General features: G+C 46.5%; 1 protein-coding gene across 8 annotated transcripts in view; it reads left to right on the forward strand.

Annotated features, from left to right (window-relative positions):
- The window catches only part of PLCG2 (phospholipase C gamma 2), a 239,221-nt gene that overhangs the window by 147,572 nt on the left and 69,558 nt on the right, over nt 1–22,091 (forward strand). For all 8 annotated transcript variants that reach the window (XM_074027663.1, XM_065536926.1, XM_074027664.1 and 5 more), the window contains 5 exons: nt 2,234–2,277; nt 4,594–4,666; nt 10,727–10,828; nt 13,018–13,136; nt 15,557–15,642. In XM_074027663.1, the coding sequence (XP_073883764.1) occupies nt 2,234–2,277; nt 4,594–4,666; nt 10,727–10,828; nt 13,018–13,136; nt 15,557–15,642 (424 nt within the window). The remainder of the gene's footprint in view (nt 1–2,233; nt 2,278–4,593; nt 4,667–10,726; nt 10,829–13,017; nt 13,137–15,556; nt 15,643–22,091) is intronic.

A 22,091-nucleotide genomic window follows, 5' to 3' on the forward strand; every position in this document is an offset into this window, starting at 1 on the left:
CCGTCACCCATCGCCTCCCTGTGTTGTGAATTCAGAAGTCTGCCCCGTGGTCTTTATCTTGTCCACTCAGCAGCGCGTGTCAAAGCTGGTCACTCGCTCCTTGATGTTGTAACTCGCCTTTGGGATGCCACACCGTCTTCCTTCTGTTGCCTCGCTGTTTGTTCTCTTGCAGCGTTTGTGGCTCTTGGCTTTCAGTTGTTCTTTTTCATTCCCTGTCCTGCTCTACATCCCAGGGGCCGCCGATTCCTGCAAACACATTGCTTTAACAAGCAGAGTGTCCAGGCAGGGAGCTGCAGGGTCTGGCGGAGGAGAAGTGAGGTCTTTCCTGATTCTGGGAAGCATCTGTGCTGTGGTGGTGCCTCTGCCATTGTCTGAGCTCCCTGAGTCGGGGAATGCAGTGCGGGCTGTTTCTGTGCTTCGTTGAAAGGAATGTAAAGGAATGACAGGGCTGAAGAACTGCATGTGGTGGTCAGTGAGGGGGGCCACACGCTGGGCTCCCTCCAGATGTCAATACACTCCGTGTGGGGCTTTGGGCTTGGAAGAGTTCTAACCCCCAATGCCTTCAGCACCAGGCTGATCTGGCGACCTAAGCAGTAAATGAGTTCAAATAGCAGCATGCCCTGTCTAAAATCTGCACCACCACCCCTTTTTAAAAAGAAATACCTATGCTGTAAATTACACATAAACAAAAGGAAGTGCTTCTCAGTTTGTGTAAAAAGGCTAAGTTTGTGGTTCTTAACATTTTGGTGGGACCTACTCCTTTGAGATGCTGATTATGTTTCCTGAAGAAACACACACCCGCACAAACTGCTGTGGACTCTCTGATGCTTCCCAGAGGCCTGCGATTCCCTTTCTAGAACGCTGGTGTTCCCCATGATGTCCTGGGCTGCAAGGAGTTCAGCAAGAGGACCCTGGATCATCTGGGGCAGGAGGTGTTTTATGTCATTAGCATTGATCATGTGCTAGTGGATACATTTCCATTTCTGCGGGGGTTATTCAAGTGCTTATCCAGTCGCAGTGTCATTGAAGACTGTTGAAGCAAGGCTACCTGGGCAGCAATGGACAAGATGTGGCTGTGCAGGGTGCCCGTGTACAGTGCACAGAAAATGGGCTGGTGCAAGTAGAAGCTGGAGGGAGGGGTGCTCCATGGCACCCCCCTTGGTGGAGGAGCCTTTTCATCGTGCAACAGTTGGCCTGGCAGTGGGCTGTGAAGAGAAGAGCTGAAGCAGTTCAATATTTCTTTCATCCTCTTGCCTTCGAAGATTAGAAGTGCATCTTTGAAATATTAAAGATTGGAAATGTTGCCTGTAATCCTAGCTACTCAGGAGGCTCAGGAGGGAGGATCTCTTGAGGCCAGGAGTTCAAGGCCAGTCTGGGCAACATAGTAAGACCCCCATCTCTACAAAAAGAAAAAAAATTGGCTGGGCATGGTGGCGCGCGCCTGTAGTCCCAGCTCCTCAGGAAGCTGATACAGGAAGATCATGTGAGCCCGGGAGAGTGAGGCTGCAGTGAACTACGATTGTGCCACTGCACTCCAGCCTGGGTAACAGTGAGACCCCATCTCTAAAGAAACCCGGCAGTGAGGGTGTGGAAAAGGAATGTGTACCCCAGTGGAGGCGCCCGTCTCAACTGTTTTGAGAGCACCTTGGCAGAATTGATCAAAGCCAGTGTGCCTACAACGTGCTGTGTCTAGGTGCTTTTCCTTCTAGGACTCTACTCTGTGGAAAAACTGGCACACGTGGGCAAAGATACGGAAATGTGCACAGAGGGACACTTAAAAAATAATACTAGATGTAACAAAAATTGAGTGACATGCGTATTATGGAATACAATGGTTTTTCAAAGAAAGGAAACACGGTTATTTGAGGTTGAAGAGTAATATGTAAAGCTTGAAACACAGCAAAAAATTGTGAGATGTATGTAAATGATATAACATAATATGATACAATTAAATGAATATCCCTAAAACAAATTCTAGAAGGAAACCTATGAAATTCTTAAGGGTGATTGCTTCTTGGGAATAAGACTGTGGAGGGGATGAGGAGGGCTTCTACCTTTTGCTTCTTAAGTTTCTGTTATATTTGAATATTTACAACTAACACCAATTAAAATGATATTTTTAATGATCTTGTTGCATCTGACAAAATGATGCTTTTTTAACAACAAAAAAAATCTTTCCGTTTTTGCGTTAAGTGACTTGTCTAAGGTTCTTTGTGTGTGCTTTCCATTTCAGATTCTCGATGAATTCAAAAAGGATTCGTCCGTGTTCATCCTGGGGTGAGGCAGCCCTTGCGTGTTGTTCGGGGCGGCTGTGCCGGACCTCAGTGCCTGGTGCCCAGCCGGCCTCCAGGAGAGGATGCCTGTGTGTGCAGGCGCTGACCTCCAGAGGGACGGGGGTACCCTGCTGGGGAATTGGCCATCCCACGCTTGTGGTGTGGATAGACATGAGCAGTAGCAACAGGAGGGTGTGGAGCGCTGGGAGGATGGTCTAGAAGGTTCTGTAGAAAGGCCTGTGTGCCTCAGGGCCTTCTTTCCCAGAATGTGCCTCATGAGATGTGACAGGTTAATAGTTTTTTTTTTTTAATTACAAAAACGAATGTTAACGATCAAATAAGTGAAAAATTCCTTGTTAAACAGGTTTAACGGAATTAAAATGAGTTCAAGTGTATAAACTGCTTCACATGGTGTTTGGCACCCATGAGGGCCTCATAAATAGTAATATTATTACTAAAAAGTCAGTGTTGCAGGACTTATCAGGACATTTACCGTGCTTCATGATTACCCAAGTGGGGAATTTCTGAGATGTTTTGTGTTTCCCCAGCCTATCTGACTGGGAGAAGTGTTGGCCCTGGAATTAATGGTCTGGGGTACATTGATCCAGTCCTCATTGGTGAGCAACTTTTCCCTCTGTCACTTCTGACATCAGAAACTCTAAGACTCCAAAGTATAAATAAAATGAATCCAATATATATAATTTATATATTATTTATATTCATATATATTTACATATATGAATATATATAAAAATATATATATTTATATTCGAGATGGAGCCTCCCTCTGTTGCCTAGGCTGGAGTGCATTGGCGCAGTCTCGGCTCACTCCAACCTCCACTTCCCAAGTTCAAGTGATTCTCCTGCCTCATCCTCCGAGTAGCTGGGATTACAGGCATCCACCATGTCCAGCTATTTTTTTTTTTTTTTTGTATTTTTATTAGAGACGGGGTTTCACCATGTTGGCCAGGCTGGTCTTGAACTCCTGACCTCAGGTGATCCACCTGCCTCGGCCTCCCAGAGTGCTGGGATTACAGGAATGTGCCACTGTGCCCAGCCATAATTTCCACATAGTATTTTAATGAAAAGCTTAGTGTTAGACCGTGAGGCTGCCGAGGAAAGGTTAGAAATGTACTCATAATTAAAGACAGCAGACTCCTGGACCCTGAGTGTTTAGTAAAGGGAGAAAGTGCAGGGAACGTTTGATGACTTAAACTATGTGAAATAGACCTCTTTTCCCCAGGGTCCTGCAAGGGCTCAGGGAAACGTACCCATTTCCCTGGAAGGCCTCAAGTGGCAGAATGTACTCCTCATCCAACCTGGATGTGGCTCATGCTGACCCAATAAGGCCTTGTTTTTCTGGTGACCTGCTGGCCAAGGCGGGAGTCCTGCCTTTATTCGGAGTGTAGTGTTCCCTCCCTGATACCCGACCTCTGCTTGGTCCAGGGATGTGTTTTCCACACTCCAGTTAATTGTGCCCGGATAGCCTGGAGTCTGGGGGGCCTCATCTGGTCCCCACTCCAGAGGCCTCAATGACCCAGGGAACTCTGGATCATGGCTTCTGAGGAGGCGCTTGGGTCTGGCTCCTTTACTTTCTCCAACACCAGCTCTCCCTATAAGGGTGGGTAGCGTGTCCAGCCCTGTCTGGGCATTGGGTAGGCACGCTCATGTCCCTGTGTTCCCCACACCTTTCACTCTGCATTCCCTCCCTCCAGCCTGCGTTCCCTCTCTCCTAGCCCTCTTCCTCTTTTCCCCTCCCTTCTCCTTTCCTCGAGGCTGCTGCATCTATGGTTTCCTTGCATGGCACTCTCTGCACCTCCTTCTGGCTCACCCCACCTCCTTCTGGCTCACCCCACCTCATTCTCTGGAACTCATGTAGGTGCCTTTTCCTCAGGAAAGCCCCTCTGGCCCTCCAGGTCTGGGTTTGGGGCCCTCTCAGCGGTTCCCACTCTGCCCCTCCCCTCCCACCCTCATCTCTTGCTACACCGTATCCCAAATGCCTGGTTCGCTTGTCTTCCCCGTGGCCACACTGTGAACTGCTCCTCAGACTGGAGGGCACCAGAGCTATTTTGGAGCGGCTAGATGCACACGCCAGGGCCTGCCCCTTGAGATTCCGATGTCAGGGCCCCTCTGAATCCCTGTAGGTGAGGGACATTGTGTCATTCACCTGTGTCTTCCTGTTGGCCAGCCTGGTACCTAACACAGCGCCAGACTCAGTGGGGCGCTCTAGGTGGCAGGCTGCCCCATTGGCTGGCGTCTCCTCTCGACTCCTGTGTTGAATGTGCCTGTCTCTAACTGCACCCCTTTTCCCCGAGGACAGGAACACAGACAGGCCGGATGCCTCCGCTGTTTACCTGCATGACTTCCAGAGGTTTCTCATACATGAACAGCAGGTGAGAAAGCACAAGGTGTTTGGGTGACTGGGGGAGCTGGCGGGATGCTGCCGGGGACTGGTCTCACGCTTCTGCCACTTGTGCTCACCTGGCCACCTGTGCTCACCTGGCCACCTGTCTTCATGGAATGACTGCAGTCTCCCAGATGCCAGATACTTCAGATTGTTGTCTGATGCCACTGAGACTCTGGATGAGAAGAGCCTCATGTCGGGCCTCTTTTCAAGACACACATTGAGGATGGGAAGAGTGAGAAGATTCCAGGGCAGGGCAGGAGAGGTGAGGGCCTGAGGAAGGAGCTGCCCTCACCTGGCTGGCGTCAGCTTTTCTGGCATCAGCTTTTCTGGCGTCAGCTTTTCTGGTGTCACTGCCTGGGAAGCCTTCCTTGATTGATGGGAGGATGGGACCAGATTTATCAAGCCTGCCAGGTCTCCTGAGAGATAAACTAGCCCAGCTGTCCTTAAACAGATGATGCCTGGGACGGTCTCCCTGGACAGGGTTTGCCTGTGGGCCTTGAGCCCAGCTATAGACTCAAGGGGGGTTTGTGTTGTGCATTGGTCTTCCACTGCTGTGACGATGCCCCCAGAGGACACTGGGCAGTGTCCAGAGACATGGGTGGGTGTCACAGCTGGAGGCTGCTGCTGGCATCTAGCAGGTCAAGGCCAGGGATGCTGCTAAATACCCCACATTGCCCAGGGCAGTCCCCCTCCTCCCCACAACAAAGAAATATTTAGGGCCTGGTAGGGTGGCTCATGCCTATAATCCCAGCACTTTGGGAGGCCGAGGCGGGCAGATTACTTGATGCCAGGAGTTCGAGACCTACCTGGCCAACATGGCGAAACCCCATCTCTACTAAAAATACAAAAATTAGCTGGGCATTGTGGTGGGTGCCTGTAATCTCAGCTACTCGGGAGGCTGAGGCAGGAGAATCACTTGAACCTGGGAGGCAGAAGTTGCAGTCAGCCGAGATTGCGCCACTGCACTGCAGCCTGGGCAACAGAGCAAGACTCTGTCTCAAAAAACAGAAAACAAAACCACCCCCCCACCAAAAACAAAACAAAACAAAAAAACCAAAGAGATATTCAGCCCCAAGTGCCTATAGTGCTGAGGACAAGAAACTGTGAGAGTGAGATCAACTTGAAATCTTCTTACCAGCTGCACAGCCATGGACAGGTGGTTTACCCTTTCTGTGCCCCAGTTTCCTCTTCTTTAAGTGGGATTGAGAGCATCTACCTCTGAGAATTGTGGGGATCAGAGACAATTATATGGATCTGTGTGTGTGTGTGTACATGTATGCATGCCTATTCACATATAAATCTAAAAATTTTGTTTGTATCATTGGAGTTCCATTTACTTTTTTCTTTTAATTCAGTTTTTAAAAAATAGACTATATTTTAGAGCAGTTTTAGGGTTGAAGCAAAATTAAGTTCATTTACTTAAAAAACCTCTTGTCTTGCAGAACATTTCAAATATACACAAAAGCAGACAGATGGTTTAATGAACCACCATGTATCATCACTCAGATTAAAAATTATGAGCATTTAGCCAATTTTTCTTTTCGTTTGAGACAAGGTCCCACTCACCCTGTTGCCCGGGCTGGAGTGCAGTGACATAATAACAGCTCACTGCAGCCTCAACCTCCTGGGCTTAAGCGATCCTCCTGCCTCAGCCTACTGAATAGCTGGGACTACAGGTATGTGTCACCATGCCCGACAATTTTTTTTTTTTTGAGATAGAATCTTGCTCTGTCACCTAGGCTGGAGTACAATGGCTTGATCTTGGCCCACTGCAACCTCCGCCTCCCATGTTCAAAGGATTCTCCTTCCTCAACTTCCCAAGTAGCTGGGATTACAGGTCTGCCACACACCTGTATTTTTGTATTTTTAATAGAGTCGGGGTTTCACAATGATGGTCAGCCTGGTATTGAACTCCTGGCCTCAGGTGATCCACCTGCCTTGGCCTCCCAAAGTGCTGGGATTACAGGTGTGAGCCACCAGGCCCAGCCCCGACCAATTTTTGTATCTTTAGTAGAAACGGTTTCGCCATGTCGCTCAGGCTGGTCTCCAACTCCTGGACTCAAGTGACTCACCTGTCTCAGTCCCCAAATTGCTGGGATTACACACATGAGGCACTGTGCCCTGCCCACTTTGCCAGTTTTATTTCATCCATTTCTAAGTCCACACACGTGTCTCCCTACCCTTCCCCTTTCTTCATTTCTTTTCTGAAGAATTCTAAAGCAACCCCCAGACTTTGCGTCATTTTGTTTGTAAATACTTCCATATGTTTCTCTCATGGATAGGACTTTTTTTTCCTTTTTTCTTTTCTTTTTTGAGACAGAGTCTTGCTCTGTCGCCCAGGCTGGAGTGCAGTGGTGCAATCTCGGCTTACTGCAAGCTCTGCCTCCCGGGTTCACGGCATTCTCCTGCCTCAGCCTCCCGAGTAGCTGGGACTACAGGCACCCGCCACCATGCCTGGCTAATTTTTTGTATTGTTAGTAGAGACGGGGTTTCACCGTGTTGGCCAGGATGGTCACGATCTCCTGACCTTGTGATCCACCCACCTCAGCCTCCCAAAGTGCTGGGATTATAGGCATGAGCCACCGCGCCCGGCTGACTTTTTGTTTTTTTAAAAAATATAGCCATAACACTCCTATTACAGCTTGTGCAATTAGCAGTAATTTTTAAATGGCATCCAATACCCAGCCTGTGTTTGGCTTTCACTGATGGAAGAGACACTTAAGAGTAGGGAAGATGTGTTTTGCACAAGGCCAGCCACACTGAGGGCTCAGGGAAGGGTCGTAGCTACCCTAGTAGGCTGATAAATGGTGAATGAGAATGTTGATGCATGTTGTAGGCATCATGCCTTCCCAGTGCCGGGGTTGAATGACAGTGATCAAAAGAAGGCTTATTTGCCCAACCTGAGACTAAGTCTGAGGGAGGAGGTAAAATGAAGGTAATACATTAATTTTATTGGGCACAGTCACATGTTAGGTGTGTGCTGGTGCTAGAGTGAAGCAGAGAAATTCAAGCACTTTTTTCCTGTCATGATTTTCCTTCCACTAAATTATTCAGTTTAGTAGGAAACGATTAAAGTTAAATTGGTTAAATTATTGGGGACAAGTAGCCTCACCTCCTAGAATTTACCAACTTGGGGGGAGACTTGGGCATATAGATTTAGCCCCACCTAGTGGTGGTTGACTTTATTACATGCTTTCCCCAAATGGGGCCCTTTACTGGGCTGCCCTTAGAGATCAGGGATTTGCGGCCAGGAGAAAGGAGGAGCTCGCTCTCTCTGCATCTGCGGAGTTAGGACCCGACCAGCCATGAGCATCCATGTGGTGATTGTTGGTCACACAGATGCTTGTATGGAATAATCACTGCAGCACTTTGTGTGCACATTAGTATGACTTTTCTAGAAAACACTTTGGCTGTATGCAATGAAAAGAAAGCTTTAAAACTAGATTCTATATCTTGAGTAAATTGTTGCCCTCCCGCACACTTATCCTAAGGAAATAATGGCAGCATTTTTAATAGAAATGAAAACTTGAAATGTCTTTAGAAGATTGGCTCAGCACGCCATAGTGCAGCTCTGGGATGGACGGGTGATGGGATAGCAAGGGAGTTAAATGTATGTTTCCAGAATCAGTGTTTCTGGGTTTAGTCTGAGGCTCATGTCTGGGAACACTAAGTTAACGACTAGAAGCCTAGTTGTATAGGTTGTATACATTTTGGCCCATGTGAAGCAGGCCTCTGTTTCCCCATTTATATGACATGGAGAATAACCTGTGCCTCCTGGGGTGGTGGTAAGTTCACGATGAGCCACTATGTGGGGCCTGGTGTAGAGTTAGTGCCCAGTGTTGACGGCCATCATTATTTATTTTTATTTTCATCATTATTCTTTGCCATTTTCACTATTATAGGTGTCTAGTGCAATACCCCACACCAAGTAGATGCATTTTACAACCCCTAGAATATTGATATTTCAATCTCCTTTAGGCAGAAGATTTCTTTCTTTGCAGTCAGTCCAGTGCCAGGTTGTATTAGCTAAGTACCCATGCATTTTGATAAATGTAAAAACTTTGTAGGGGACAGGGAGGAGGATACCTCCAGCCTCTTTGGGACATCTTGGTCAGGCAAAGTATTTTAATAAAATATCCCACAATTTGGGTTTCATGTTGTAGTATTCAAAGATTCTGACACTCCTGTATTCAAAAGAGCTTGCAGTTTCCCAGCTTCCTGGCTGTTTTGGGCTCCTGATCCAGGTAAATTTGCAAGAGTCAACAGCTGTTCATTTTTGTCTTACACCCATGCATGTCACAAGCCTCCTGGTCACCACCTCATTTGCGTCTGTTCTTCTATTTTTCATTCTTTCAGACATCCTCATCCAGCCCTTCCCATCGAACCACACACACATCTGGTAGCATATTTGCTCCTGTTAGTCATAAAGATAAAGGTTTTAGAATATTTGAAGTGAAGAAAGCATTGATCAATGTTGAATTTACATGACATATTTCATGCTCTTTTCCTATGAATATTTGGCATTTCAGGGCATGGAGAGGAAAGCAATATTACTTCATATTATACATTCTTTTAAAAAGGGATTTCTAGAATGTCTAGGACTGTGCAGCAGCTGCTTTGGAACTGGTCATGTATATTTCAGATGTTATCAGTGTTTTAGCAGCCCTGTTTGCCTATTCTCTTGGAAAGAGGGCATATGATTACATTCCATGTCAGTTTAGCTATTTGGAGCTGAGACTCTGCAATTTACAAGCTGTGTGGGCTTAGGATCATGAGGTATTGTTCCTGGGCCTCTTTCCTTGTCTCTAAAATGACAATGGCAGTAAATGACTTTGCGGAGTTATGTGGACTAAGTGGGATGACCATAGGAGAAAGATAGATGCTTGTCTGCACAAGCTGCCATGGTCAGAGCACTTTCTTTTTTTTGAGACAGAGTTTCACTCTGTTGCCCAGGCTGGTGTGCAGTGGTACAACCTTGGCTCACTGCAGACTCTGCCTCTCCGGTTCAAGCAATTCTCCTGCCTCAGCCTCCTGAGTAGCTGGGATTACAGCGCCCGCCACCACGCCCAGCTGATTAAAAAAAAATTTTTTTTTGTATTTCAGTAGAGATGGGGTTTCACTATGTTGGCCAGGCTGGTCTTGAACTCCTGAGCTCAGGCAATCCACCCGCCTCGGCCTCCCAAAGTGGGTCAGGTCTGTTTCGTTGTCATAATTTTCTCGTTGTTCTGATTTTTGCTAAAGCAGTTTCATAGCCTTTTCTTACTCTTCTCTATTGACCGTGTTGCCTGGGTGGGATTACTGATTTTGCCACTAGAGGGCATCTGCCACCAGGGAGAGTTGAACCATTGCAAGCACAGAAACAAAATGCGAAGGTGAGCACTTTCTATGCACCAGGTGCTGCGTTAGGCACATAACCTAATAAGATTTCATACAATGCTTCATACAGTATCCATTTCATACAGTGCTTTACACAAACTGTGTGGTAGATACTCTTACTCCTGCTTCGTGGATGCGGAGGCACAGAGACGGTATGTAACTTGCCCAAGGTCACCTAGGTAGAGTGAGAGGCCAACCCAGGTAAGTGACCTGGAAGGCTGATGTAACTGCCATGCCCCCAGGCTGCTTCATACTAACGTAAAGAGCTGTCATAGGGCAGGAGCTGGCAAACCATAACCTATGGGCCAAATACAGCTGACGTTGTTTTTATAAACAAAATTTTGTTGGAATACAGCCATGCCCATTTGCCCGCGGATTATCTGTGGCTGCTTTTGCACCACAGCAGCGGAGTTGAGAGGTTGCGACAGACACCATATGGCTCACAGAGCCCAAAATATTTACTCTCTGGGTCTTTGCAGAGAGTCTTTGCTGACCCCTGGCAGAGGGCCATGTGCAGAATGCGGCCTCAACATGTGGTGCTCGATTGCAACATGTGATTTCGGAATTGGTTGATGTGCCAGTCTTTGATCGCGACTGTCTGGATCCTGGGAAACGAAGAATTTTATCAGTACTCATTCTGGTGATCTCTTGTTCTGTTTCTCATTTTAAGGAGCATTGGGCTCAGGATCTGAGCAAAGTCCGTGAGCGGATGACAAAGTTCATCGATGACACCATGCGCGAAACTGCTGAGCCTTTCTTGTTTGTGGATGAGGTGAGTAGCTGGGCTTGTTGTCGCGTGGGGGTGACTTTTTGATTGACGTCTGTGCTTTCTGAGGTTTATTTTCTGTTCTCTTTCCTTGGAGAGCTTTGCTGTTTGATGTCCCCTCGACTGACTGGTTATTTGTGAGTGTTTTTCTTTTTTTTTTTCCTCCCAGGTTCCAGATTACTTTAACTGTTAACTGTCCAGTGGGTTCATTTTGCCTGCTGCCTAGACACAGCCAATTGATCAAGGCAGGGGAATTGAAACAGGGAAAGAGTTGAACTCACGTAGAGCCGGATGAATGGGAGACTCGAGTTTTATTATTACTCAAATCATCCTCCCTTTCAGAGGCTCGAGTTTTGTTTTTTATATCTTTGTTTGTTTGCTTGTGTTTTTGTTTCTAAGATGGTGTCTCAGTCTGCCACCCAGCCTGGAGTGCAGTGGTGCGATCTCAGCTCACTGCAACCTCCGCCTCCCAGGTTCAAGTGATTCTTGTGCCTCAGCCTCCCTAGTAGCTGGGATTCCAGGCGCCCTCCACCATGCCTGGCTAATTTTTTTGTATTTTTAGTAGAGATAGAGTTTCATTATGTTGGCCAGGCTGGTTTCCAACTCCTGACCTTGTGATCAGCCTGCCTCGGCCTCCGAAAGTGCTGGGCTTATAGATGTGAGCCACCACACCTGGCCGAGGCTAGGGTTTTTTAAAGATCGTTTGGAGGGCCAGGGAAGGGGTGCTGCTGATTGGTTGGAGATGCAATCCTATGGGTGTGGAAAATAGAGTGCTTCTGGGTGGGGCCACAGGACCAGTGGGCGGTCCAGGTAGAGCCATGCAAACGCCCAAAAAGACATCTCAAAAGGCCAATCTTAGGTTGAACAAGAGTGATGTTATCTGAGGAGTACCTGGGGAAGTTGCGAATCTTATAACCTCCAGAAAAATGGCTGGTAACCAATTAGTCTCCACCTTAGCGGAATTCAGGCCCCTCTCATCCTCCTAACCTGGTCTTTGTTTAGCTTTACAAAGGCAGTTTAGTTTTGGGGAACGGCTGTTACTTAAACTATAAACTAAATGTTTTCCAAAATTACTTTGGCCCAAGCCCGGGAATAATTAAGGGCAGTTTGGAGGTTAAAGGCAAGATAGAGGTTGGTTAGATCAGGTCTGTTTCGTTGTCATAATTTTATCGTTGTTCTGATTTTTGCTAAAGCAGTTTCATAGCCTTTTCTTACTCTTCTCTATTGACCGTGTTGCCTGCGTGGGATTACTGATTTTGCCACTAGAGGGCGTCTGCCACCAGGGAGAGTTGAACCATTGCAAGCACAGAAACAAAATGCGAAGGTGTCTGGGTGCTTGCAGGTCAGAATGGTTGCCTTTGACCTTGCATAGGGAAGGAGGGGAGTTGGAACTGGGGAGCGCCTGCCCCATATGAGGTCGTTCTCAGGCAGCAGAAAGTAGGCCAAGGTCGCTAAAGCATTTTTTTTTTTTTTAAAAGGGGCCAGGAATTGTAACTTGAAATTTGCTGCCCTTTCAACATTCTGATATGGATAACACTCTTGTTTCTTCAGTTGGGTAGTGGGTTCACAACTTTTCATGCTACTGTTATGCTTTAAAACGTACATATGAGGCCGAGTGCAGTGACTCACACCTGTAATTCCAGCACTTTGGGAGGCTGAGGCGGGTGGATCGCTTGAGGTTAGGAGTTTGAGACCAGCCTGGCCAACATGGTAAAATTCTGTCTCTACTAAAAATACAAAAATTAGCCTGGTGTGGTGATGCATGCCTGTTATCCCAGCTACTTGGGAGGCTGAGGCAGGAGAATCGCTTGAACCCAGGAAGTGGAGGTTGCAGTGAGCTGAGATTGTGCCACTGCACTGCAGCCTTGGCAACAGAGCAAGACTCTGTCTGAAAAAACAAACAAAAGGCAACAACAATGTATATATGGTAAGCATAAACCCTTGCAGTAGGAAATATTTTAGGATAAGCATTACAAAGGAAAATGTTGTCTAGGTCTGTGGAACAAATATGTCACTGCAGCCCATTGCAGTCTGAACCTTCAGTATTGAAAATGTGGATAACTGAGGTCTGGAGACCGTCTGTTGGTTTCACGCATCAGAGCTGTTCTTCCCCTGGGTAGACACAGAACAGAAACAAGCAGACACCATCCCTCCCATCAGCGTGATGATTCAGTCTTCGTGTTTGACTCTTTTAGTTCCTCACGTACCTGTTTTCACGAGAAAACAGCATCTGGGATGAGAAGTATGACGCGGTGGACATGCAGGACATGAACAACCCCCTGTCTCATTACTGGATCTCCTCGTCCCATAACACGTGAGTTTCAGATGAACCTGTGATGGGTTGGGCAGCACAGAGCATGTGAGGGTAGAGGCAGGGGTCCAATATGCTGCTCTGGTGAGCCGTGTTGAGAAGCAGGTGGAGGGTGTAACGTCGCGTTCCTTGGACTAGAATACAGAGAAGCTTCTGGAAGGGGCAGGGAACACGCCTCCCTTTCTCAGTTGGCATTGTAATAATAATCTGTTTTCTGTGGCCCTAAAAAGCTAGTAAAAACAAAAGTAACTTAAAGTAACTTAGTAACTAAAGTAATGTAGTAAACTTAGTTTTTCGTGATTTGGGCATCTCTGAGTAGCCACACTAAAGCAACTCGGTGACTCATTGAATTGATTCATAGGGACTGTGTGCCCCTGCCTGCTGGGAGCTGGGGATGTGGCTGTGAACAGGTGGCAGCCACGTCCTCATGTGCTGGGAGGAAGGCCTCCACTGAAAGTTAACCCTAGAAGAGGACTTGCTGCTGTGGGGAGCGGGTGGTAAGGCGAGGAGAAGTGTTTCAGACAGAGGAACAGCATGTGCCAAGGCCCTGGGGCAGGAGCAACTGAAAAGAGTCTGCTAAGGCTGGAGTGCAGAATCCAGGAGAGCGGTGTCAGGAGGGGAGGAAGGCAGGTCCTGCTGGAGTGGGATCTTGTAGGTCACCATGAGAGCTGTCGGGAAGACCCTGACGACTTTTAACCAGAAAACAAGATGCTCACAGGGGCCTCTTGGGATGGTTACTCTGATTGCAACAGAAAGAGGATAACGGATGTTGCACTGATGTTCCAGTATTTAGTGTGTCTTATTGAGTGAGGGGTGAAGTCCTTGGGTCATGGCTCCTGGAGCTATGGGTGGGGACTTTCCTAAGTGACATTCCAGGGAGTCATCTGGGAAAAGGCTTTTAATGGTGTTATGCTCCAGGCATTTGGGAAGGTAAAATCTCTTTCAGGGGAAAACTGATGTCACAGTTCTCTGTTCCCCACCATGCCCATCATTTTAAGAGTTTGTGTTTCCGCACGGTGAATTCTAGAAAACCTAGAAGACAGTTAAGAAATACAAACTTAAAAAAAACCTTTTATTTTCAGTTCAGAGGTACGTGTGCAGGTTTGTTACACAGGTCAACCTGTGTCATGGGGGTTTACTGTGCAGATTATTTTGTCACCCAGGCATTAAGCCTACTACCCATTAGTTATTTTTCCTGATCCTCTTCCTCCTACCACCCTCTGACAGGCCCCAGTGTGAGGAACAAACTTTTTTTTTTTTTTCAGACGGGGTCTTGCTCTGTTGCCCAGGCTGGAGTGCAGTGGTGCAATCTTGGCTCGTCACAACCTCTGCCTCTCTGGTTCAAGAGATTCTCCTGCCTTAGCCTCCCGAGTAGCTGGGACTACAGGCACATGCCACCATGCCCAGCTATTTTTTTTTTTTTTTTGTATTTTTAGTAGAGACAGAATTTCACTATGTTGGCCAGGTTGGTCTCGAACACCTGACCTCATGATCTGCCCGCCTCAGCCTCCCAAACTGCTGGGACTACAGGTGTGAGCCTCCGTGCCTGGCCTCGGAACACAAACTTTAAAAAAAGTTGAGGTGGGCCGGGCGCTGTGGCTCAAGCCTGTAATCCCAGCACTTTGGGAGGCTGAGATGGGTGGATCACGAGGTCAGGAAATCGAGACCATCCTGGCTAACACGGTGAAACCCCGTCTCTACTAAAAAATACAAAAAACTAGCTGGGCATGGTGGCGGGCACCTGTAGTCCCAGCTACTCGGGAGGCTGAGGCAGGAGAATGGCGCAAACCCGGGAGGCGGAGCTTGCAGTGAGCTGAGATCCGGCCACTGCACTCCAGCCTGGACGACAGAGCGAGACTCCGTCTCAAAAAAAAAAAAAAAAAAAAAAAAAAAAAGTTGAGGTGAATCATGGTGAGGAAGAAAGTGCGTTAAGGAGTCATTCTTATGGCAGTTTTGGTGGGTGTCGCTCCTAGCATAGTCGATTCCACCAACAGTTGTTGAATGCCTGTTCTGTGCCTGGCCTTGGGCCCTGATACCAAAAGAAGTGCCCATCTCTGTTTAGACCGAGGACCCAGAGGGTGGCCACGGGGCTTTGTTAATTCATCTTCTGCAGCTTTTTTTGCTTCTGATGCGCTTTGACCAACTTCTCCTCAAAAGAACACGTCCTCTCCATGCTTGCATTGCCCAGGTGGTCAGCAGTCACCTCCTGTGGTTGTGACCTGAGTTCAAAGCTCATGCCCAGTGTGACCGTGGAATTGTGTATTTCTCTCCTAGCCCTTAGCTTTGAGTCTTTCCAGATGGAAGAATTCAGAGCTTTGGGAACTCAGGCTGAGAAGTTCCCCCGCAACACCCTGAGGTGCAGGCTTGCCCCCTAACCCCTGTGGCTGCCACCCCCTCACGGCCACCTGCCTTCTCTCCTGCAGGTACCTCACAGGTGACCAGCTGCGGAGCGAGTCATCCCCAGAAGCTTACATCCGCTGCCTGCGCATGGGCTGTCGCTGCATTGAACGTGAGTAGCTCCTTCTTGGCCGAGGTCACGCTCACAGCACATTGAGGATAACCATGTGGTTGCTCTATGTTTTCTTTCAAATTTTAAAAAAGTTTTAATGGACACATAATAACTGTGCATATTTATGGGGTTGGAGTGTGATTTTTCTTTCTTTTTTTTTTTTTTTTGAGACAGAGTCCCTGTCATCTGTATCTCCTCAGCTTCCCCCTGGGCTGGTATTAGAAAAAGGCAGACAGACACCCACGGTGTTTTGGCAGCTGGGTCCTAGGTGTGCACAGGTACCCCATATCACCTGGATTGGGAGTTCTGTGAGCAAATGTGAAAAGAACTATCAGGGCCGGATATGGTGGCTCCTGCCTGTAATCCCAGCACTTTGGGAGGCTGAAGAGGGAGGGGACTGCATGAGGCCGAGAGTTTGAGACCAGCCTGGGCGACATGGTGAGATTCCGTCATTACAAAAAGTAAAAAAATTAGCTGTGTGTGGTGGCATGCACCTGTGGTCCCAACAGCTTGAGAGGCTGAGGTGGGAGGATCGCTTGAGCCCAGGAGGTTGAGGCAGTGGTGAGCTGTGATTGTGCCACTGCACTCTAGCCTAGGCAACAGAGTGAGACTCTGTGTCTAAACAGAAAAGAAGAGAAGGGTCAGCTGGCATCTGTGGCTGGGCAGATGGCAGAGGCCTTACTTCCCTCCTTCCTTCTCATAGCCTCTCTGGCTCTTTTCCTTCCAGCCTCTCTCTCACCAAAGGCTCATGGGTGCATTTGGCTGAGAAAAGGCAACAGCCAGCTGGGCATGGTGTCTCATGCCTGTAATCCCAGCACTGTGAGAGATCGAGGTGGGCGGGTCACTTGAGATCAGGAGATCACTTGAGATCAGTTTGAGACCAGTCTGGCCAACATGGCGAAACGCTGTCTCTACTAAAAATACGAAAATTGCCAGGTGTGATGGTGCACATCTGTCATCCCAGCTACTTGGGAGGCCGAGGCACAAGAATCGCTTGAGCCTGGGAAGCAGAGGTTGCAGTAAGCTGAGATCGTGCCACTGCACTCCAGCCTGGGCAACAGAGGGAGACTTTGTCTCAAAAAAAAAAAGGCAACAACCACTGACTTAGGCTCCAGTGTTACAAAAACCACTCATCATGGAAGCAATGTTTTGTAGCAGTTATTCTATAGACTTTCCTCCCATTTATGATTTTTCTCCTCCCTCAGGAAAAAACAAATGTTTAGAAGAAAAGCTTTAAGCAGTCAGCTCCTGTGCCCTCAGGGGGTCCAAAAGATTGGGGATGTTCACCTTCCACATGACCCATTTCTGTCTGAAAATTTTACTGTGAACCTTTACAAATAAATTTCTCATTGCTCTGTATCATTTCCACGGGCAAAAAAGGCAGTCAAGGTTTTCAACAGGCAAAGTCAAAATAAAACACGTGGTAAAATCTTCTTTAAAAAGAAGCATTGAGGCTGGGCGCAGTGGCTCATGCCTTTAATCCCAGCACTTCGGGAGGCTGAGGCGGGCGGATCATGAGGACAGGATATCGAGACCACCCTGGCCAATATGGTGCAAACCTGTCTTTACTAAAATACAAAAAATTGGGGGTGGAGCAAGATGGCCGAATAGGAACAGCTCCAGTCTCCAACTCCCAGCGCGAGCGACACAGAAGACCGGTGATTTCTGCATTTTCAACTGAGGTACTGGGTTCATCTCACTGGGGAGTGCCGGACGATCGGTGCTGGTCAGCTGCTGCAGCCCGACCAGCGAGAGCTGAAGCAGGGCGAGGCATTGCCTCACCTGGGAAGCGCAAGGGGGAAGGGAATCCCTTTTCCTAGCCAGGGGAACTGAGACACACAACACCTGGAAAATCGGGTAACTCCCACCCCAATACAGCGCTTTAAGCAAACAGGCACACCAGGAGATCATATCCCACACCTGGCCGGGAGGGTCCCACACCCACGGAGCCTCCCTCATTGCTAGCACAGCAGTCTGTGATCTACCGGCAAGGCAGCAGCGAGGCTGGGGGAGGGGCGCCTGCCATTGCCGAGGCTTAAGTAGGTAAACAAAGCTGCTGGGAAGCTCGAACTGGGTGGAGCTCACAGCAGCTCAAGGAAACCTGCCTGTCTCTGTAGACTCCACCTCTGGGGACAGGGCACAGTAAACAATAACAAACGTAGCAGAAACCTCTGCAGACGCAAACGACTCTGACAGCTTTGAAGAGAGCAGTGGATCTCCCAACACGGAGGTTGAGATCTGAGAAGGGACAGACTCCCTGCTCAAGTGAGTCCCTGACCCCTGAGTAGCCTAACTGGGAGACATCCCCCACTAGGGGCAGTCTGACACCCCACACCTCACAGAGTGGAGTACACCCCTGAGAGGAAGCTTCCAAAGCAAGAATCAGACAGGTACACTTGCTGTTCAGAAATATTCTATCTTCTGCAGCCTCTGCTGCTGATACCCAGGCAAACAGGGTCTGGAGTGGACCTCAAGCAATCTCCAACAGACCTACAGCTGAGGGTCCTGACTGTTAGAAGGAAAACTATCAAACAGGAAGGACACCTACACCAAAACTCCATCAGTACATCACCATCATCAAAGACGAGAGGCAGATAAAACCACAAAGATGGGGAAAAAGCAGGGCAGAAAAGCTGGAAATTCCAAAAATAAGAGCGCATCTCCCCCGGCAAAGGAGCGCAGCTCATCGCCAGCAACGGATCAAAGCTGGACGGAGAATGACTTTGACGAGATGAGAGAAGAAGGCTTCAGTCCATCAAATTTCTCAGAGCTAAAGGAGGAATTACGTACCCAGCGCAAAGAAACTAAAAATCTTGAAAAAAAAGTGGAAGAATTGATGGCTAGAGTAATTAATGCAGAGAAGGTCATAAACGAAATGAAAGAGATGAAAACCATGACATGAGAAATACGTGACAAATGCACAAGCCTCAGTAACCGACTCAATCAACTGGAAGAAAGAGTATCAGCGATTGAGGATCAAATGAATGAAATGAAGCGAGAAGAGAAACCAAAAGAAAAAAGAAGAAAAAGAAATGAACAAAGCCTGCAAGAAGTATGGGATTATGTAAAAAGACCAAATCTACGTCTGATTGGGGTGCCTGAAAGTGAGGGGGAAAATGGAACCAAGTTGGAAAACACTCTTCAGGATATCATCCAGGAGAACTTCCCCAACCTAGTAGGGCAGGCCAACATTCAAATCCAGGAAATACAGAAAACGCCACAAAGATACTCCTCGAGGAGAGCAACTCCAAGACACATAATTGCCGGATTCACCAAAGTTGAAATGAAGGAAAAAATCTTAAGGGCAGCCAGAGAGAAAGGTCGGGTTACCCACAAAGGGAAGCCCATCAGACTAACAGCAGATCTCTTGGCAGAAACTCTACAAGCCAGAAGAGAGTGGGGGCCAATATTCAACATTCTTAAAGAAAAGATTTTTAAACCCAGAATTTCGTATCCAGCCAAACTAAGTTTCATAAGTGAAGGAGAAATAAAATCCTTTACAGATAAGCAAATGCTTAGAGATTTTGTCACCACTAGGCCTGCCTTACAAGAGACCCTGAAGGAAGCAATAAACATGGAAAGGAACAACCGGTACCAGCCATTGCAAAAACATGCCAAAATGTAAAGACCATCGAGACTAGGAAGAAACTGCATCAACTAACGAGCAAAATAACCAGTTAATATCATAATGGCAGGATCAAGTTCACACATAACAATCTTAACCTTAAATGTAAATGGACTAAATGCTCCAATTAAAAGACACAGACTGGCAAACTGGATAAAGAGTCAAGACCCATCAGTCTGCTGTATTCAGGAGACCCATCTCACACGCAGAGACATACATAGGCTCAAATTAAAGGGATGGAGGAAGATTTACCAAGCAAATGGAGAACAAAAAAAAGCGGGGGTTGCAATACTAGTCTCTGATAAAACAGACTTTAAACCATCAAAGATCAAAAGAGACAAAGAAGGCCATTACATAATGGTAAAGGGATCAATTCAACAGGAAGAGCTAACTATCCTAAATATATATGCACCCAATACAGGAGCACCCAGATTCATAAAGCAAGTCCTTAGAGACTTACAAAGAGACTTAGACTCCCATACAATAATAATGGGAGACTTCAACACTCCACTGTCAACATTAGACAGATCAATGAGACAGAAAGTTAACAAGGATATCCAGGAATTGAACTCATCTCTGCAGCAAGCAGACCTAATAGACATCTATAGAACTCTCCACCCCAAATCAACAGAATATACATTCTTCTCAGCACCACATCGTACTTACTCCAAAATTGACCACGTAATTGGAAGTAAAGCACTCCTCAGCAAATGTACAAGAACAGAAATTATAACAAACTGTCTCTCAGACCACAGTGCAATCAAACTAGAACTCAGGACTACGAAACTCAATCAAAACCGCTCAACTACATGGAAACTGAACAACCTGCTCCTGAATGACTACTGGGTACATAACAAAATGAAGGCAGAAATAAAGATGTTCTTTGAAACCAATGAGAACAAAGATACAACATACCAGAATCTCTGGGACACATTTAAAGCAGTGTGTAGAGGGAAATTTATAGCACTAAATGCCCACAAGAGAAAGCAGGAAAGATCTAAAATTGACACTCTAACATCGCAATTAAAAGAACTAGAGAAGCAAGAGCAAACACATTCGAAAGCTAGCAGAAGGCAAGAAATAACTAAGATCAGAGCAGAACTGAAGGAGATAGAGACACAAAAAACTCTCCAAAAAATCAATGAATCCAGGAGTTGGTTTTTTGAAAAGATCAACAAAATTGACAGACCACTAGCAAGACTAATAAAGAAGAAAAGAGAGAAGAATCAAATCGACGCAATTAAAAATGATAAAGGGGATATCACCACCGACCCCACAGAAATACAAACTACCATCAGAGAATACTATAAACACCTCTACGCAAATAAACTGGAAAATCTAGAAGAAATGGATAATTTCCTGGACACTTATACTCTTCCAAGACTAAACCAGGAAGAAGTTGAATCCCTGAATAGACCAATAGCAGGCTCTGAAATTGAGGCAATAATTAATAGCCTACCAACCAAAAAAAGTCCAGGACCAGATGGATTCACAGCTGAATTCTACCAGAGGTACAAGGAGGAGTTGGTACCATTCCTTCTGAAACTATTCCAATCAATAGAAAAAGAGGGAATCCTCCCTAACTCATTTTATGAGGCCAACATCATCCTGATACCAAAGCCTGGCAGAGACACAACAAAAAAAGAGAATTTTAGACCAATATCCCTGATGAACATCGATGCAAAAATCCTCAATAAAATACTGGCAAACCGGATTCAGCAACACATCAAAAAGCTTATCCACCATGATCAAGTGGGCTTCATCCCTGGGATGCAAGGCTGGTTCAACATTCGCAAATCAATAAACATAATCCAGCATATAAACAGAACCAAAGACAAGAACCACATGATTATCTCAATAGATGCAGAAAAGGCTTTTGACAAAATTCAACAGCCCTTCATGCTAAAAACGCTCAATAAATTCGGTATTGATGGAACGTACCTCAAAATAATAAGAGCTATTTATGTATTTATGACAAACCCACAGCCAATATCATACTGAATGGGCAAAAACTGGAAAAATTCCCTTTGAAAACTGGCACAAGACAGGGATGCCCTCTCTCACCACTCCTATTCAACATAGTGTTGGAAGTTCTGGCTAGGGCAATTAGGCAAGAGAAAGAAATCAAGGGTATTCAGTTAGGAAAAGAAGAAGTCAAATTGTCCCTGTTTGCAGATGACATGATTGTATATTTAGAAAACCCCATTGTCTCAGCCCAAAATCTCCTTAAGCTGATAAGCAACTTCAGCAAAGTCTCAGGATACAAAATTAATGTGCAAAAATCACAAGCATTCTTATACACCAGTAACAGACAAACAGAGAGCCAAATCAGGAATGAACTTCTATTCACAATTGCTTCAAAGAGAATAAAATACCTAGGAATCTAACTTACAACGGATGTAAAGGACCTCTTTAAGGAGAACTACAAACCACTGCTCAGTGAAATAAAAGAGGACACAAACAAATGGAAGAACATACCATGCCCATGGATAGGAAGAGTCAATATTGTGAAAATGGCCATACTGCCCAAGGTAATTTATAGATTCAATGCCATCCCCATCAAGCTACCAATGAGTTTCTTCACAGAATTGGAAAAAACTGCTTTAAAGTTCATATGGAACCAAAAAAGAGCCCGCGTCTCCAAGACAATCCTAAGTCAAAAGAACAAAGCTGGAGGCATCACGCTACCTGACTTCAAACTATACTACAAGGCTACAGTAACCAAAACAGCATGGTACTGGTACCAAAACAGAGATATAGACCAATGGAACAGAACAGAGTCCTCAGAAATAATACCACACATCTACAGCCATCTGATCTTTGA

Source organism: Macaca fascicularis, chromosome 20 (genome assembly GCF_037993035.2).
Source record: "Macaca fascicularis isolate 582-1 chromosome 20, T2T-MFA8v1.1".
NCBI lineage: Eukaryota > Metazoa > Chordata > Mammalia > Primates > Cercopithecidae > Macaca > Macaca fascicularis.